The sequence below is a fragment of the Zingiber officinale genome, chromosome 10A (genome assembly GCF_018446385.1).
Source record: "Zingiber officinale cultivar Zhangliang chromosome 10A, Zo_v1.1, whole genome shotgun sequence".
NCBI lineage: Eukaryota > Viridiplantae > Streptophyta > Magnoliopsida > Zingiberales > Zingiberaceae > Zingiber > Zingiber officinale.
Window position 1 is genome coordinate 2826134 of NC_056004.1, and position 19933 is coordinate 2846066.

Sequence of the window (19933 nt, forward strand, 5' to 3'; positions counted from 1 at the left end):
ATCCTAATCGTCCTAATATTAGAAAAATAGTTCAACTATATCCTTGGATAAAAAACATCATCTTCCAATTAACTTGAGTTGTTAGTTTTGTTCAAATATTTCTTCCTTCAAGCATTCAACTTACATATCTTCAAGTTGGTTTTCTTTTAGACCATTATTATCAAGTTGGGTGAAATCATAGAACCTATATCTTGTTAATATTGAAGAAAGACAAAAAAGCAGTGACAACTAAGTACTAGGTAGAAGATTTCAAGTGTATATGATTTTAAGGCTTTATATAATGGGATGCCCATAGTAAATTTTAAGACTTTATAGTTCATTTCCGTTAAACACCGCTTTAGTCCATTATTTAGTCATCCACTTTTTTTTTTGAAAAATAGGTACACGATGTATAAATATACTTTGAGAGGCAAGAAACTCTCAAAGCAAATTGTCAAAACTTACAAAATCATGGGAGTTGATTCCTCAACAGTTGAGGTAAAACTCCACACTCACTTGCATGCAACATGAGAGCATGCAAAATACCAGCCACCATCATAGCAAAATAACCAACGTGCAAACACAATTCCAACATGCAGATTTATGTTGACACTTACACCTCACCAACATCACACGGACATGTAATCAAACAATTACAAACACAATTACAAAATCAACAAAAACCACAGCATTCTCAAGAAGAAAGCACCGGCTTGGCTTCATCAATAGATGACATTATCAAAAATCGGCCAGCTCCATCTTGCCTTCATCACACGGACAACCTTGTAGAGCAGGAGATTTCAAACCATAATATAGATTGTTGATTGCTATACTTGCACTTATATTTGACTTAACAATTTGAGAGTTGTAGAAATGAGATCCTCTTATGCAATACCTTATCCTTTTGTCCTAAAAATTTTGATTGTGTATTTCACAAACTATGTACAGCCAAGCATCAATGCATGTGTTTAAGAGCCAAGAAAAATGAATATTTTTATTCCACATCAGATATCTAGCAATTTACACCTAAGACATGATAAAAATAAGATACCATATTGAGTTGTTTTTTTGTATTGTTGATTTTTCTTAGGTGAGATAAATTATAAGATACTATAGATTGTTATGGTGTATCCTCTTGAGTCCTTGTGTTATAAAAATTTCTCTATATCTTGAGTTCTCTACCTTGTGAATTTCATTTGTGATACAGTTCTTTATTTATAAGTGTTAAATTTAGTATACATGCATTTTAAAATTTAACAATATATCATAATGTTAAATTAATTTTAATAAGTTTTTTTTAGGATCATTATGGATAAGAGTTGGATGTTTTTACTGAGACAAGCTGAGGAGTATAGAAATGGTGTTCAACGTTTCTTACATTTTGCATTTTCTAATGCAAATATAAATGGAATGATTTTATGTCTATGTATACAGTATAAGATTGGTATATTTGTTTCAAGAGAGGTTGTCTTTGATCATTTGACGGTTGATGAATTTATCAAAGGTTATACTCATTGGGTAGCTCATGGAGAGATATCATATAGTACATCTACAAATTCTACTTCTGTTCCATCTAAAAAATTTTGCAGATGATATGCAAGGTTTAGTTTATGAAACATTTGGGATCTCAGACAATGATAATATAATTAGCACATCAGAATATGAAAATGATAACGAGATTCCAACGGGAGAGGTTGAGAAATTCTATAAATTAATTGATGATTCACAAAAAGAATTATATTTAGGATGCAAGAAATTCTCAAAACTTGCATTCATGATTCGCTTGCTTCACTTAAAGTGTCTAGGCAAAATTAATAATAAGATTTTTGATATGCTTTTAGATTTGTTGAGATAAGCATTTCCTAATGCAATGGATGATTTGTCCAAGTCATACTATGAAGCAGAGAAATTGATGAAACAAATAAGACTTGATTATGAAAAGATTGATGCTTGCCCTAATGATTGCACTTTGTACTGGAGGTTGGATAAAGAAAGAATTCAATGTGAAAAATGTAGTCAACCCAAATGGGAAACATCCGAAATGATTCTACCTGTGAAAAGAGAAAAATTTCACATAAGGTTTTATGATATTTTCCAATAAAGCCTAGATTACAACATTTGTTCATGTCATCCAAAACAACATCCCATATGAGATGACATTCTGAATCTCGCACAAAGGATGGTTGCATGAGACATCCAGCTGACTCTCCAGCTCGACTACCCACACTATCAGGAGACATGGTGATGGATGAGTTGAAAATTTTAAAATTTACATTTGGTAAAATAATTAATGATAATTCAGCACTACCATTTAATTGAAAAAAATTGAGTATTTTTTTATTTATTGTATCGGAAAGATAATGTGATATGTCACAATCTTGACCTTATGGATATTGAAAAGAATGTTTGCGAAAATATTTGTGGGACATTGCTGAATATGGAAGGAAAAACAAAAGATAATCTTAAATCACGACTTGATTTGCAAGAAATGGGGATAAGAACAACACATCATCCTATTGAGAAAGGACCAAAGAAATTTTATTTACCTCCAGCATCTTTTTCAATGGGGAAAAAAGAGAAGAGCATATTTTGCAAGGTTCTAAAGCAAATTAAAGTTCTAGATGGCTATGCATCTAACATATCACGATATGTTCAAATGAAACCACCAAAATTAATTGGTCTAAAAAGTCATGACAATCACATTTTGATGTAGCAATTATTGCCAATAGCACTATGTAGAACCTTATCTAAGTTAGTTAGAGTTCTGTTGATTAGATTAAGCAGATATTTTCGAGAGTTATATAGTAAAGTAATCTCTCATACGGATATGACTCATATGAGGAGAGATATTGCAGTGATCCTTTGTGAGTTGGAAAAGATTTTTCCTCCCTTATTTTTTGACATAATGGCTCATCTTGTTGGTTGCTTACTCGGAACACCGTTCTATTTTCCTTGTACAAAAATTTGTACAAGCACAGAACTTAACTTAGCTACCCATGTGCTCTACTGAAGTTAGACTTGGATTTCAAACGATGTTTAACATTATTAATCTAAGTTGCTCTTCATAAGTTAAACTTGGATTGGAAACGATACTTAATATTTTTACTCCAAGTTTAACCTATGTGTTCTTCAGAAGTTAAACCATATTACAGAAGTTAATTAAATATCTATTTCAAAGATTGACTTCCAGGTTAAACATGGCGAGACATTAGGCCTTCTTGGTTATGGGATCATCCATTACTTCCTATATAAAGTCTTTCAAATAAATTGGATATTTAACTTCTTACAGAACCCTAGGTTTAACTAAAGAGGCCTCAATAGAAGCATAAGATCGAAACACGAAATTGAAACACGAAATCGAAAACCTAAAAATGATAGCCTCTTGTGTTGGTATTTCAAGATCCACACAAAGAAAAAAAACTAGTACGCAGCGGGATAATAGACTAGTTGTACCTTTCTTTGAAGACAAAAGACCTCTTGATCTTCTGTTGTATTTTTCTCCTCCTCTTGGACGTCGTGTGAGCAACGATCTACCAAGATGAATTCCACCCGAACCACTTCTTTTCCTCCAAGACTCTCGAGCCACCAAGGGATGCGAAAATATGAAATTTCCTTCTCTTCTTCTTCCCCTCCAAGCAACTGACCACCTTCTTCTTCCTTTCCTCTATACCTCCGGCCACAATGGGATATAAGATGAGCTCCAAGCAAGGCCGCCGACCCTAGGTTATGGAAGCAAACCCGCCGACCCTAGCTTGGATGGAATCCTTTTGTGCCGCTGGTTGTAGAAGGAAGATGAGTATTGTAGCCGGTCCTTAAGGAAGGAGATGAGGGAAGGGCTGGCCACCAAGGGATTAGGAAGAGAGGGAACTTAGGTTGTGTATCTCATGAGACACTCTCTCCTTCTCTTTTATAATCATTGGTCATAGCAAAAAAGAAAATTTTTAAACATAATTAAAACTTCCTTATTTGTGGTCTCCCCTTAAAAAAGAAAATTTTAACAACAATTAAAATCTCTCTTTTCTAAATTTTCTATTGTACATGGCAATAAAGAAAAGTTTTAAAATTTATCTCTCTCTTTTAAAACATGTAGACAACTACAAAAAAGGAAAGATTAATTAAAACTTCTCTTTCAAAATCATGGTTACAAAAAGGAAAATTTTATCAAAAATTAAAATTTCTCTTTTAAATCCCTTCATGAATGACTATAAAAGGAAAGATTTTAACAAAAAATAAAATCTCCCTTTAGTTCTAATAGTGTGGTCGGCCCCATGCTTGGACACCAAGCATGGCTTCGTCGGCCACCTCTTGGGCTCCAAGCTAATGCTTGGCCGGCCCCTTTGCTCCAAGCAAGGATGTGTCCGGCCCATTACTTGGATAAAAAGTGGACTTGGTGGATACAAGGCTTTATAGAGGCTACAACAGGGACCGAGAGGAGAAATTGATTTTGGTCTCCCAATGAGCTTGAGCTTCCTGTGTTCATCAATAATAACTCATATCACTAAAGAGTTATTATTGAACTACCGCACCAATCCCAAATTACATTATAGGCTCCTTCTTATCATGAGTGCATTAATCTCCCTGTGTTTAAGATATCGAATGACCACTAATTAAATGAGTTCTGACAACTCACTTAATTAATATCTAGCTCCAAGAGTTATACCACTCAACTTCATTGTCATGCCGGACTAGGTCCACCTGTAGGATTTACATGACAATTCTTATGAGCTCCTTAAGGGGACATCATCAATCTAGATTACTAGGATTCAGTTTCCTTCTATAATCAACAACATACCATATAAATAATATTATTTCTCAACTTATCGGGCTTATTGATTTAACGAACTAAATCTCACCCATTGATAAATTAAAGAAATACATACTAAGTATATGTGCTTGTTATTATATCAGGATTAAGAGTACGTACATCCATAATAACAGAGATTTTGTTCTTTTATGTAGTCAGTATAAAAAGAAACTTCCTCAAATGGTCCTGCTCAATACACACATAGTGTACTAGTGTAATTTTATAGTTAAGATAAACTAATACCAAATTACACTACAACCATTCCAATGGTTTGTCCCATTTCATCTTAGTTGTGAGCTACTATTTATAATTTATAAGGAACTGATAACATGATCTTCTGTGTGACACCACATACCATGTTATCTATAATATAAATTAAATGGACAACTACATTTAACATAAATGTAGACATTTGACCAATATGATTCTTATTTCAAAATAAATGTTTACAAAAAAGGTAGGCTTTTAGTATACATCTAACTATTCATTTGGCTACTGAAGTATAACTTGCTGGGCCAGTTCACTATCGTTGGATATATCTAATTGAAAGGTATATATACATCTTTTTAATGTTATTATATTTATAATATATTATTTGTTAAATAATACTAATTGTTGTGTTTTGGCATAAGGTACCTAGGGGCATTGAAGTCCTATGTTTGAAATAGAAATAGGCTAGAAGGATCTATTGCTGAGGGGTATTTGGCTGAGGAATGTTTGACATTCTGCTCTTTATATTTAGCAGATTATGTAGAGACAAGATTTAATCAATCATCAAGAAATGATAATGCAAATATTGACTCAACATTTGCATTAAATGTGTTTAACATATCTGGCTATGCACTTGGAAAGGCCATTGCAACTAAGTTTAATATTGAGATATTAAAGAATGCACATCAATATGTGTTATTCAATTGTCATCGCTAACAATCTTATATAGAGTATGGTTTTTATATAATTCATGTTGTTTAAATATATAACTATTTAGTCATCATTATTTATGAAATTAATATTACTAATTTGTAGTGAACATCGTGGAATTGTGCAACTTAGTCATTCTTGTCTTCCACTACACCAAATTGAAAGTATACATAGTGAAACTTTTGCCTCATGGTTTGCTAATCATGTAAGTTGTGTTGTAATAGTTATTAAAAATACATATTAATTTTTTTTAAATATAAATAAGTCCTTTTATGATAGATTGAAGATATAAATCTTCCAGAAGATGATCCTGTTTCAAATGATTTGAGATCACTTACTAGAGGCCCGAATATCATTAGGATACAATATCATAAATTCATTTCAAATGGATTTAGGTTTCATGCAAAAGAAATGGAACATAAGAGGAAAACTCAAAATTGTGGTGTGACTGTTAGGGCAACTGCTTCAAGTTATTCAAGTAAAGATCACAATCCAGTATTAAGTGAACTTGATTATTATGGGATTTTGCAAAATGTGATTGAGTTGGATTATGGGGGAGGTTGAAAAGTTGCTTTACTTGAATGTGAGTGGGTCTCCAAAGGCAAACGACTAAAATTGGATGAAGATGGTTTTATGTTGGCCAATTTTAAAGATGTTAGGCGTCATAATGAGTCTTATATTTTAGCATCTCAAGCTATGCAAGTATTTTATGTGGAAGATCCAAATGATTGTGATTGACATGTCATTATCACGACTGATGCACAAGCAAAGTATAATATGAAGCCTATGGCAAATGTTGATACATATCTTCAAAGTTATATTTGTAATTCAGAAGATTGCAATGAACATGAAGAAGCAATTTAGGTTCATGATGATATTGTAGGAGTGGAAATTGATACTGATTTATGAAGAGATTTTATCTAGTCTATGCATTATGTTTAGTCAATTATCATTGTAATAACAGTAGAATAGATTCTTACTATATGTGTTTGGATGATATATGGTGATATGTATTTCCTTTTCATTTTTAATTATTAACTTTTTATTATTTATAATATGTTACTAACTATTATTTGTAGTAGGAATGCTTCCAAAGCGCCAAACTAAGAGGAAATCTCGTTTTAAACTTCAAAGTGAGATAGATATGCAATCACACCAAGTACAAGTAAAAATCACACAGATCATGAACAAGGTAATATCTCATTTTATGCATGACAAATTTAATAACGGATTGTGTTTCTTCATATTTATCTTTTCTTAAGAGAATCAATACTTTTACAGATAGTCAAAACATAGAAGGTACCTTGAATAACCAAAGAGATGTAGTTTCAAATCAACTACATGTTGGTGTGCAAGGTTGTATCACGGTTGTCAACAACTTATATGCATATACAATTTATTGGATACAAATAGTGGTCCATTATGCATTTTATCAAATGTGTGTCTCCAGTATTTTGTATCTAATAGTAGTCCCATGCCGGGTTGAAACGAACAACTATTTCATTTTTTTACTATATATGTTTGAATGATATATAATGACATGTATTTCCTTTCCATTTTTAACTATTGACTTTTTATTATTTATAATTCGTTACTAACTATTATTTGTAGTAGGAATGACTCCTAAGCACCGAACTAAGAGGAAATCTCGTTTTAAACTTCAAAATGAGATAGATATGCAATCACCAAGTATAAGTAAAAATCACACAAATCATGGACAAGGTAATATCTCATTTTATGCATGACAAATTTAATAACGAATTGTGTTTCTTCATATTTATCTTTCCTTAATGGAATCAATACTTTTACAGACGGTCAAAACATAGAAGGTACCTTAAATAACCAAAGAGATGTAGTTTCAAATTAACTATATGTTGATGTACAAGGTAATGCCCATTTGTTGAAAACATGTCTTCAGTTTTATACCAGAATGATGATATGAACCAGGAATATAATGAAGGTAACATATATGAAGAATGCAATAATTTAATTGAATCATTATTTTGAAGTTGTATTATAACTTCTTTTTTTACAGCTAGTGAAAATAAACATAATGCTAAGAGGGAAAAAAAAGGTCCTACATTTATCAAAGAAATTTAGGGCCGACCTAGCACACTACCACGCATTAAAATTTTATGTGATGATATGGGACGCACTATAGGAACGAAAAAAAATAAATTTACTGATTTCTTGGGTTCTTTAGCAAAGAATGGTAAGTATTGTCCAATTAATATAGAAGATTGGCATAAAATGCCAATGGACAAAAAGAAAGACATGTTAAATGTTATAAAGGTAACTAAATTACTTTATATAATTTTAGTATTTAAAACTTTTAATTTATGCAATAATAATTTGTCTATATATTTTTTTTACAGGATAAATATGACCTTCCTTTAGGAACAGAAAATTGGACATTTTGCTCAACAACAAAAAATGGAGAAATTGGAAGTCTGAACTAAAAAGAAGTACTATGATCCTGAGTTGTCAATTCAAATTCGTTTACAACAAAGAGATGAAAGAGATCAAGTAGAACAATATATGAGACTAGTTGCTTTTTGGAACACAGAAAAATCAAAGATATGTATTTTATTTATTTAGAATATAATGTTAGTAGACTTTTATTTTATGTATTATGTGTAATTTAATATATTAGGAAAAAAGTGAAAAGAATAAAAATGCTAGAAAGCAAAGGATAATCAATCAGATCACGGGAAGGACATCTTTTTCTAAAGTGCAACAAACATTGGTAGATCTTTTTATCATATTATAATTTTATGTGCATTTGATTATAGAAATTAGTAACCAAATATATTTTCAGGAAAAAGAAAAGGGGTATCCTCCAACACGAGTTGAATTATTTCATGCATGTTTTTCTCATGACAATGGAAGTCCCTCAAGTAATATTGTAAAAGAAAGATTGGTAAGATACTTTATACTCTTCATTTATTTTATTTTAAAGTATTTTTAATTATCATTATGTATTAACTAAGTATTAACATGTCTTGAAGGCTACAATGAAAGAACTAGAAAATCAACTTCCTGAAGATTACAATGATCAAGTGAGCCCGAATGATATATTTGCTCAAATCATGGGACCAGAGAGACCTGGTCGAGTACGTATGCTTGGTGATGGTATTAGCCCATCTGATTTATGGGGGGTAGTTCCTAGTCGTGGCACATACAATCGATTAGTTATGGAACAGAATGCAAAGTTAGAACAGATGAATGAACAAATCAAAAAGCAAGATCAACATATTACAATGTTAGAAACAAAGATTTTTGAACAATCAAGCACAAATTCTCTTTCAAATTGTAATAATAGTCAACACACTTCATCGAGTAGTAATCCACAAAGTTCTATTCCATCTCATCCAACTTTACGGGTAAGATTTTTTTTAATTTCTATTTTATTATATATTCCACACATCTTGAAAAATTTTTGCTATATTTTTCACTTTCATGTAGATTGGAAGTTCTGTCTTGATCAAAAGTTTATTTGATTCAACAAAAATTGTAACAAAAGGAGTGCTCCTCAACATGGATCCAAATAATATAGTAGGGAGACAAAAACTAGGACCAAATTGGTGTGAAGTACAAGTACTAGTTGTCCTAGAACCCGAAAAAAATTTAATTAGACCTTATGATCTTTTACAAAGGTTTGAGGATACACTTAGAGGAATGATAGCTTAGCCTTGTCATCTGGTATGATTTAAACCTTTTAGTGAAATATTATTAATTTTTTATATTTATCATGTTATTAAAATTTTAAATAAATATGAAATGTATTTGCAGTTGACAATAAGTGAAGATTTCTATTAGTGCATATAGAATGATACTTTATATGTTTCTCGTTTGGTATGATTTTCAATCTTTTAAATTATGTTTATTAGGTTTATATTTTCATTATTTAATTTACTTATACAAATTTATTGATTGTATTTGTAGGTGACAGGTACTTGGATTTTGCATATGATGGTTGAAGATGGTTAATAGTAAATTAGTTGAGTTTTTATTTTATAAGACTTTGTTAGTTTTAAAACTCAATGATTTGTTAGTATTTAGTTAGCATTGGATTCAATACTTTTACATTAGTATTGCATTTGTACTTTTGTAATGATGGGATGGATTGTGATGATATGGTGAATGAATTGGATATTTTGGATGTAAAACGTTTCTATTCTTATTGTGGTGAATTGTGATGATGGTTAAATTGTGATGATATGTAACTTTTTCTATTATGTGATGAATGTTTTGTATTCTGAATAAATATTAGTAATTTATTGTGGTGTATTCTAAATGTTTCTATTTAATGTTTTTATAAAATATTATAATTGACATTTAATAATGTCATTATAGATTATATAAGATGACAGTTTAAAATATCCTTATAAATTATCATTACTAATATATTTTATTGTCCTTATATAAAAATTTAAAACATTTGTAATTGCCAATATAAATTAGTTTAGGTGATATTTATATTTGTCCTTATTTAGATAATAAAAAGACATGCATAAATGTCCATGAAATATTGTTTCGTGACATTTTCGAATGTCATTATATTTCTATATTTAAGATACTTTTGAAGTTAGTATAAATATTTTATAATGACATTATATAAATGTCAAGAATACTAGAGGGTTTATGCTAATACCGTATTTCAATATATTTTTTTGATGATGTCACTATAAATATATTATAGGGGTGTTTATGTATATCCTTAAAGACCTCAATTCTAACAATCTCAGAGCTTCCTATCCAGCATGTCATCTCTACCCATTTTAGTCGAGATCAATTAGTAACAAGATACATGATCCTATCCGACCATACAATTAACTGCTGGTCTACGAGAACAGAAAGACTGCTTTTTAATTAGTTCTTCCTCCTGATCTTGCTGACTCAAAAGTACCAAAACTTGTGTTCCTTCCTTTATGTAAAATCTTATCTCCACCAAATTTATTGGATGGAAATTTTTGTTGTTGTCTTCCTACCTTTTCTTTTCCCAACCACAATTCAAGCTAAGTCCACCATTGGTATGAATGCACATTCTAGAAAGTAGAAACATGTTTTAAAGACTTTCTTCAACGTGATGCTATTAATTAGGTTAGTCATGCAATAATAAGAAAAAACAATTTAGGAAACTCCTCGAACCAAAGATTACAATTTAATTTACAACTCACCTCCACGTCACTGGATTTTATCCACGAGCTTATCCAAAACCAATCCACAATTGAAGATCGAACATTAATTGTGCCAAGTTATCAGTAAATCTCGTGCAACTCTTTCTAACTTTTCATGGCCATGGCGCATGAAACACGGGAAGAGTAGGAGAGTCTTCATTCTGTAACGCATGCAACGTCTAGGAAAAGAAGCTAACTTTTGAGGATTAATACATAGAGAGAAGGGAAGTTGAATGGGCGACACTAAATCCATTGTGGGAAAAAATGGCACTTTACGATGCAATTAGATGAATTTCTTTCTCTTTTTTTTCAAAACGATGAATGGAAAGATACAGTTTGAATTTTTGTAGATTTTTTTTATCGTGCAATGCGCATGATATTTATGGTTAAAATCTTATATTCATACGAAATAAAAGAAGAAGGAATAGCTAAAAGGATATATATAAAAGTATTCTTGTTGACACTAAAGAAAATGATCTTGCAAAAGGAACACACAACAATTGATCTTTTAAAATGCAGAATTGGGTTTGCCCATCTCAACCTTTCTTTCGTGAACATCGTCATCTGAAATAAATCTGCACCAAAACCAGTGTTTCTTCCAGACAAGTGCCATCTCTTCAATCGGCACGCCTTTTGTCTCAGGAAGGAAAAGGGCAATGAAGATGGTCATGACGATCACCCATGCGCCAAAGAAGAAGAAGAGAGCAAACTTGAGGTGGCAGAGCATGGTGAGGAAGGCTTGAGCAATGACAAAGGTGAAGAGCATATTGACAGAAACGTTGATACTCTGCCCTGCCGACCTGATCTCAAGAGGGAAGATCTCGCTGGGAACCAGCCATCCAAGGGGACCCCAAGACCATGCAAACCCCATCACGTAGATACAAACAAAGAGGACCAGAAAACCAGAGTATGCCTTTGAAAAGTGCCCCTCTCCACTAGTTCCCAGTTTGATCGCCATTAAAATTCCGACCATAGACTGCATATAGAATTTATTCACTTATAGTCAGTCATACAGAATTGTTGAAGCTGAGGAATAGAGAGATGTAGTAGATTTCTAGTACCTGACTTATGAGCATCTGAACCCCACCTTCTAGGAAAAGCTTCCTTCGGCCCAGCTTGTCGACGGTGAGAACAGATATGAAGGTAGCGAACAGGTTTACAATCCCCGTGATGACGGCGGACATGAGAGAAGCATCGTTGCCGAAACCCATCGTTTTGAACAGCACAGGGGCGTAGAACATGATGACATTGATGCCGGTCAGCTGCTGGAAGAAGGGAATGAGAATGCCAATGACGAGCTGCGGGCGGTACTTCCTCTTCATGATGTTAGCCCACGGGTGCTTAACCAGTTTAGATTCCTCGCTAGCCGCTACGAGGTCATTGTACTCGTCGAGGATGTCGTCGGTGCCGCGAATGCGGCGGAGCATCTTCTTGGCCTGCTCGGCGTGGCCGCGCTCGATGAGGGAGTTGGGCGTGTCCGGAAGGAAAAGCGAGCCGATGGAGATAATGGCGGCTGGGACGACTGCGAGTGCGAGGCTGACGCGCCACCCCCAGCCGCCTTTGATCTTAGCGGTGCCGTAGTTGATCAGGTTGGCACAGAGGATTCCAAACGTGATCATGAGCTGGAATCCGATATTGAGCATGCCACGGAGCCGCGCCGGAGCCATTTCCGAGAGATACACAGGCACAGACTGCAGAACGAACAGAAAGAAAGGCTTTTCTTCGTTAGCTACATGTGTAACGTGACAACCTACTCTCGATAGGTGACAGTCTTTGTTTTTTCTCAGTAACAAATGCTAATTTTCTTTCTAGAGGGAGGAAACGAGGATTGGGGAGCAGGGAATCCTCGATTGCGACAAAAAAAAGTTTATAACAAAAGTTGTGGTACACGAGCATGACAACCAAGATTCCTAATCGTCGATCGATGCCAACTTTTTAGTAACCACAATCGATCGAACAGTCTTAATAAAAAAAGTTAAACTAAATAGAAATATAGCCTTCGCAATTTGAAGTGAGAAAGTAACGTTCTTGCTCGAACCACAAGATGAAAAGGAATGCCAGAAAAAAACAAAGAAACGCTATTTGAGGAAGCAAAAGTCGATGTTACCGAGAAATAGTGTGGAGGCACTATGCCAAAAGGGGGATCGAAAAGCACACACCCTTGGACAAGGAGAGGGGTTGAGCTTTCTCTAATTGATTCCGTGGAAATCGAATTGGGTTGGAAATTGGAATGGAATAGTTCGATGCATCTTCATCGGCGCATCCAAAAAGATTTGGAAAAGTGAAAAGGGTTAGGTTATCTTTATCGAGAAGGGTTAGTTTTTCCCCCAAAACGATGGAAACCGACCTGATTGGCGAAGCCGACGCCGATGCCGAGGAGGATGCGTCCGAGGATGAGCATCAACACGTTCTTGGCGGCTCCGTTGAGAACGGCGCCGACGAGGAAAACGACCCCTCCGCCGAACATGGACCACTTGCGCCCCAGCACCCTCGTCACCGTCGAAGCGCAGAACGACGCGACGAGCGCCGCCAGGTACAGAGACGACGTGAAGATCGTCAGGAGCTGGCTGTCGAACCTGCAGTACTGGTTGGTGCTCGTGTCGAGCTTCTCCTTCCGGTACACCTCGGGGAAGAACTTCTCCAAGAACGATTCCATCGAGGTCACTCCGCCTACCCACGCAGGACCCCAAATCAATCGAGTTCAAACAATAATAATGATAAAAAATCTAGATCTAGATCAAAAAATGAAGATCAAATCCTCACCGGAGATGCCGATGTCGTATCCGAATATGAGACCCCCGGTGGCGGCGACGAAGCAGGCGAAGAAGACGAACACGGTAAGTTTACCAGGATAGTCCTTACCTCCACCGGTGTTGACGATCGCACCGCCCGCCATTGCTTCCACCGACCACTTAAGGCAAGCTAGAGAAGAAAGAGAGGTAGAGGAACAAGCGGACGCTACCAGGAAGAGGGAGCGGGTTTAAATAGAGATGTTGCTGAGTGTAGGCCAAACCGACACGAACTCGGGAAATCGTCGCCGTTGATCAAGAAATCAATTTCTATAAATTACAATTATGTTAATTTTGTTTCAATCTTATCTTGTTACGCATTAATTGTTTCATCGGTCACTGATTCGTAGGATACGATTTAAGATCTTCCTTTTGAAAAATTGGACTTGACTAAATATTTAAAAACATATAGTCATCGAAATTACTTTATATATACATAAAAATTAGTACACATGGACATCATCTCTCCCCAGTATTTCTATTAATTTATCTCTAAATTAATATGGATAAAATAAATTATGAATAATTATTAATTATTAATATAGATAGTTAAGATATCAGGAAAGACACATGCAGTGTCAAATTTTGATCAAGATTTTATATGATAACATGTTACAATCACTGTACCATCTCAAAAGAACAACTAAACATGATTAAAAAAACAGCTATGATTTTGTAATATTTACTCAAGAACTCAAAACAAGCCAGCTTAAATGGTGTCAAAATGTTCCTTTTATTCAATATTAATTTTTTATACGATTAAAATGCGGGGTAATGATTCAAGAGTAATTATTAGTTTAGATGGATAAAATTAAATTAATGAATATGATCTTTCTACAAATGACAATAGGACAGAGTAGGGATGAATTTATCATCCCTATCCTTATCCTTGAATTTTGTCCCCACTCTCAAAAACATAGGATGAGAGAATCCCTAAACTCAAATCAATTAAGATAATCTCATTTCTCTAAATTAATTTTATATTATTATTATTTTATTATTAATATTTAATATTTAATATTTAATATTAATATTAATATTAATATTTAATATTTAATATTAATATTAATATTTAATATTTAATATTAATATTAATATTAATATTAATATTAATAATATTATTAATATTAATATTATTATTATTAATGGATCCTGTCTGAAAATCGGGGAGATTGATGCTGGGAACGTGACGTTCTATTAACCTTCTGTGGACTTCGCTCACACCTACAACACAAGCACCGTCAGTACCAAATCAGGGAAAAGGTCCCCGGCGATGGTCCTCGACACTCAAGTCAACCTCTAGCGAAGCAAGAAGAAACAAGAACTGTAGCTCGACAGTAGAAATTACGAGAAAAACATATCTCCGTCGATGCTTGGACCTCTCTTTATATAGGGCTCCTGTAGCGTGTGTGCACGCTTCTCAAAGCGGACATGCTATCCCAAGCTTTCCCTGAAGAGACATGTCAGTAAAGTGTCTCTGACATAGTACCTTAATGAGTCGAGTATATCTCTGAAATGACAGTGGAAGCTTCCATCGTACGATCTTCTCCCTGACCATGTCGCCTGTCGGCGGTACTAACTCCCAAAAAGATGTCCAAAGATATCATGCTGTGTCTGCTGTTCAACCGAACGGAATAGCCACTCAGTTGAAAGTTCCCTGTCCAAGTGTTGTCCGTTGCTAGGCCGAGCGGGATGACCGCTTGGCCGGAAGCCCACTATAGCGCCGAGTGGGAGAGTCGCTTGGTTGAGAGTCCTTGGTCCATGCCGTCCGTCGTGTTGCCGAGCGAGAGAGTCACTCGGCTCGATTCCTACGCGTTCCTTGAGTGTCGGTTGATTACTCCGTATCGAAGACGGGGGGTCGGTGTTTAACCCTCGGTCGAAATACACTGCGCTCGATCGACCAAGATCATTCGTTTGTTGACCGTCTTGACTTTGACCTTTATTGACCTCAACCATGGCGCCGGGACCCCTCATCATTACCACATCAATAATTTTATTATTAATATTTTAATATTATTATCAATATTATTTAATGACACTATTATTAATATTTTTTAAAAAAATAGTATTATTATTATTTGTAAGACGGATTTATGGATAGGATAGTATCTCCATATTCTCCTGAATTATCTTTGAAAAAAACCGTTGAACTCATCTTTAACCTCAAATAAATCGTAAATCTCTATCCTCATTTTCGATTTTTTTTCTCGTGGCCCGAATCTGTGAGAAAAATTACCATCTCTAATCTCTCTCTCTCTTACACTTTGAAATTTCATATATCATTTTTTTACTTCTAGTTGAAATAACGGAATAATTCAATCTTGCAACTCCTTATAAGGCAAATTTAAATGAAATATCTACATTGAAAATGCGCATTAATTACGAAGAAAAGCCAAAAATTGAAGTCATTGAGACCGTTTGACTTGAGGAGTGGAATCGCGATAACACAAGTCAGTGACCGATTGACACATGAGTTCCTAAATTCCGAAATACACGCTGACTGGTTTTTAATTTTTATAATAAAATGTGAGCCTGTTTATTTAATCCGGCTGATTTTTTAAAAAATGATAAATATTAAATAGTTTTCAAAGTCAAGTTGATTTTCTTGGGTAAGTTATAATGCCAAAAATATAACAATCAATACTTGTGTAATTTATCCGTTTATATTTAACATAATAATAATTGTGTTCCCATTTCAACATGTTACTATTATAATTAATAAATTGGCTAAAAATTATATATATTTTTTAATAATTATAAATATAATAATAAACCTTGTCAATAGACGCACGTATGGAAGAAAAAATTTCTTCCATCTTTTAATCATCTAACGGTTAAATATAAATTAATCGCATAATTTATCTCCTTTATCTTTGCTACAATTTAAGGTCAAATGAGTTGATTTCCTAAGCACGCCAATGGATCCACTGACCATCTTTTGCTGGACCTACTTTCTCTCTTGCAGTCAATAATCAATATAAGACCTAGCCTACCTCTATCGTCTGGTCCCAAATCTGTTAGTCCAATGCTACAAAAGTCAACTTTTGTTGACTTTTGTTAGCATTCGAGATTCGACGCTACATAAATGTTAGTCCAATGCTATTTATGACTTTCGCTTGATTGTTAAAATAATTTGTAGATAAAAAAATGATTATATTCATCACATATTGATTTATAATTAATCATCGAGTGACTAAAAGATGGAAAGAAATTTTCTAGAGATGTAAATATGTAATCAAGTCGAGCGGGATACTTAAATATTTGAGTTTGACTTGTTTATAATCGAGCCGAGCTCAAGTTTTATTTAACGAATATATTCATTGCTCACAAGCTTATTCGAACTTTTACCGAACCTAAACAAACTTAATAAATATAAATTATAAAATTAAATTTTTATTAAAAACTACATTATATATTTAGATTTTTATTAAAATTTATAATTTTATTCTAATAAATAAATGTAATATATCTGTCTATATTTTTTATAAGTAGAGTGTAAAATGTATAAATTTAATATCAAAATTATTATTTTTCATTTAAAAGTTTATTCATGAACTTATTAATGAATATGTTCACGAGCTAAGGAGTTGAGTATTGTGAAACTTGAGCTTGATTTGTTTATCTTAACTAGGGGTATAAACGAACCGAATTGAGCCGAATATGCAGAAAAATTTAAGGCTCGAATTCGACTTGAATTAGGTATATTCGATTTTGAGCTCGATTCGAAGCTCGAAAAATTCAAAATGTTTGATTCGAATTCGGTTCGAATTAAGCCTCAGGTTTGAGTTCGGCTCGAAATATTCGAACATGTTTACTAACTATTCGAATTATTACTTGAAAATATATTCGAAAGGCTCGAAATTTATTTATTTAATATATATTTAACTTATATTAATAAATATTAAGGCTCGCGAGCGGCTCGCGAGTGGCCCGAACAATATAATTTGGACTCGAGTTCGGTTCGAAAAAAAGTTCAAATATGTTCGAGTTCGGCTCGAATTCGATAAATTCGAATACGAATCGAATATTTTTCAAGCCGGCTCAATTCGTTTGCACCCCTAATCTTAATGAGTCTCAATAACAAATTTAAACAAAATTTTATCGAATTAAACTTTAAATAGTTCATGAGCAATTTAGTTCATTCACACTCTCAAAATTTTTTCTAAAATTAAAAAAAAAAAATCATTGGTAGCTAAGCTGTGTTCTATTTTGCGCGGTCTTGCTCATTGCCCATGACTCATTTAACCAGCTACATCCACCATCTGCTAGAGTCGATATCTATTCACTGGAATCACTTCTTTTATTTCCACTGCTAGAGTTGATGATTGGAGCAGTTCCATAAACTAGGCAATCGATCCGTCCATGTCCGACCGAGTGGCAGTCGTCGGTTTATCGATCCCCTGGCCTTCAAAGAGCCGTGCGGCACGCCGAATGGCATCCATTATCTCAAGTTCCCTTCCTACTTGCTTTATTACCATTCAAGCTTGGTGCTGCATCACTTTCAGGACTGTGAATGGCATGCGAGGAGAATCCACCAAGCTGAATGCAAAGTCAAAGGATTACCTCTATCATTGCTTATGGGGAAGCACTGGACAGTCTATTTAAGAATCTAATTTGGATGAGCCTTCATACTCATCTTAATAAGTAATATAAAACCATCTCTCTTCAACGAACGAGTTGAATCTGTATAACTACCTATATGGCCTTTACAAACCACAGGATGAAATTACTAACTCGTGAGACGAATAAATGGAATCTAAGCCTATAAAGCTAAAACCCTGTGCTGACCTTACAATTTGTTTACACAAGCAACTGATCATTCATCCTCACAAGAAGGGAAAAGAACTACGACAATACTTGATCGGTTTATCGCATAAAGCCTTGATCTTGCGACCCTATGTTGCATCGGTGCATTTGGAGCCTCTTCGCTGCCATCGACGTCGTCCTTAAAGACCGGCTTTGAAATTGGGGTGCGAAGAGCGAAATGCATCTCTTTAGCAATGGATGTCTGAATAGAAGTATCCAAAATTAAGTTAGCAATGGTGGAATTAGGAAGTTTGTAAAGGCTAAGCAAACGTAAAGGAATGAGACCTACAGCTTTATTCACAGTCTTGGATACAAAGAGGAGTTGCATCAGGTCACCATGATCGACCTTAGATAATATTCTTACCTACAAGAAGATTATAGTGTCGAATATTAGAATTCAAGTTTTTATCTTTTTCCGAAAAAAAATGTGAAAATGAATGAGTACCAGAACATCTTGAGGCAGTGTCTCCAGATGAATGGATTGCTCCATTGTGGACATGGTACGCAGTTTCTTAGAGGATGATGAACCACATGGAGAGGACAAATTGGCTAAGTGAACAGACTTGGACAAACCAACTCTTTTTCGCCCCAATGAGCTTGTGCTACGGACCAATTTTACTCCGGCCGGAATCGATTCTTCTGCTGAACCAAAATAGTTGGGACAAGCAATGCTTGACGATGACGACGACGGAACTGATTCTTCTCCCTGAGTATCTCTCACTGCCATTTTCGTCTTGATTCCCATTCTGAAAATTTGACAAGAGTTTTTCAGGAAAATTGAAGGAAAAGAACAAGTCATGCACAATAATCTTATCAAAGGGAATCTTAAAACAGGAAACGCCCAAATATTAATTGTAAGAATCTGAAAAATCGAAAGACAGCAACTTAAAGATTGATTTTAAGATTTAAAAACGAATCTCGCACGAAGACGAGAAGGGGAAATCAGATTATAAATATTTTAGAGAACAAAGAGCTATCATGAACCCAAAAACCAATGGATCATAACACAAAAAAAGATTCCTTTTTGAAGAAGAAGAAACTACAGAATCAAATTGAACTTACCGGATGACAACCAAGAGGAAGAAAAATTAGACTTTGAATACAAAGTTTCACCACCAGCCCTAGGTAAATTCTCCCCTCCTCAATCCTGATATATCAACAAGGTAAGTCTCGGATTTTCCGTATTTAAAAAGGTTTATTCTCGGAAACTGCTCGGAGTCGCAGCCAGAGATGGTAAAATATCCGACAAAAAAATGGAGATCGATCGAATGAATCTTTTGAAAAATTTACGCTTTCCCGCCTTCGAAACCGCGTGAAATTGGATCCGCCGATGAGTATCGGAGGCGCACGTGGCGAGATCATGACGGTGGGAGAACTAGCCGTTCGGGGCGGCGGGTCCATTATGGCGGCGTTTGCTTGGCGGTTCGGGTGGCAAAACTTAGATACGCTGACGT

The 19933-nt window shown here is 34.5% G+C and overlaps 2 protein-coding genes across 3 annotated transcripts; both read right to left on the reverse strand.

The window, feature by feature from the left end:
- Positions 1-11301: 11301 nt before the first annotated feature.
- Positions 11302-13823, reverse strand: LOC122028159 (sugar transport protein MST6-like). 2 transcript variants are annotated; one of them, XM_042587185.1, is made up of 4 exons: positions 13648-13823; positions 13232-13554; positions 11946-12575; positions 11302-11860 (listed from the first exon to the last, which is right to left on the reverse strand). In XM_042587185.1, the coding sequence occupies exons 1-4, from the start codon at positions 13778-13780 to the stop codon at positions 11393-11395; spliced, it is 1554 nt and encodes a 517-aa protein (XP_042443119.1). In that variant the 5' UTR covers positions 13781-13823; the 3' UTR covers positions 11302-11392. The 2 variants fall into 2 exon arrangements, with proteins under 2 accessions (XP_042443119.1, XP_042443120.1); XM_042587186.1 differs by lacking the exons at positions 13232-13554; positions 13648-13823 and adding an exon at positions 12992-13203.
- A 4514-nt stretch (positions 13824-18337) lies between these two features.
- LOC122027977 (F-box protein At1g61340-like) lies at positions 18338-19685 on the reverse strand. The gene is made up of 4 exons (XM_042586991.1): positions 19542-19685; positions 18925-19225; positions 18769-18843; positions 18338-18681 (listed from the first exon to the last, which is right to left on the reverse strand). Exons 2-4 carry the CDS (start codon positions 19222-19224, stop codon positions 18490-18492), a joined length of 567 nt encoding a protein of 188 aa, XP_042442925.1. The 5' UTR covers position 19225; positions 19542-19685; the 3' UTR covers positions 18338-18489.
- Between the last annotated feature and the right edge of the window lie 248 nt (positions 19686-19933).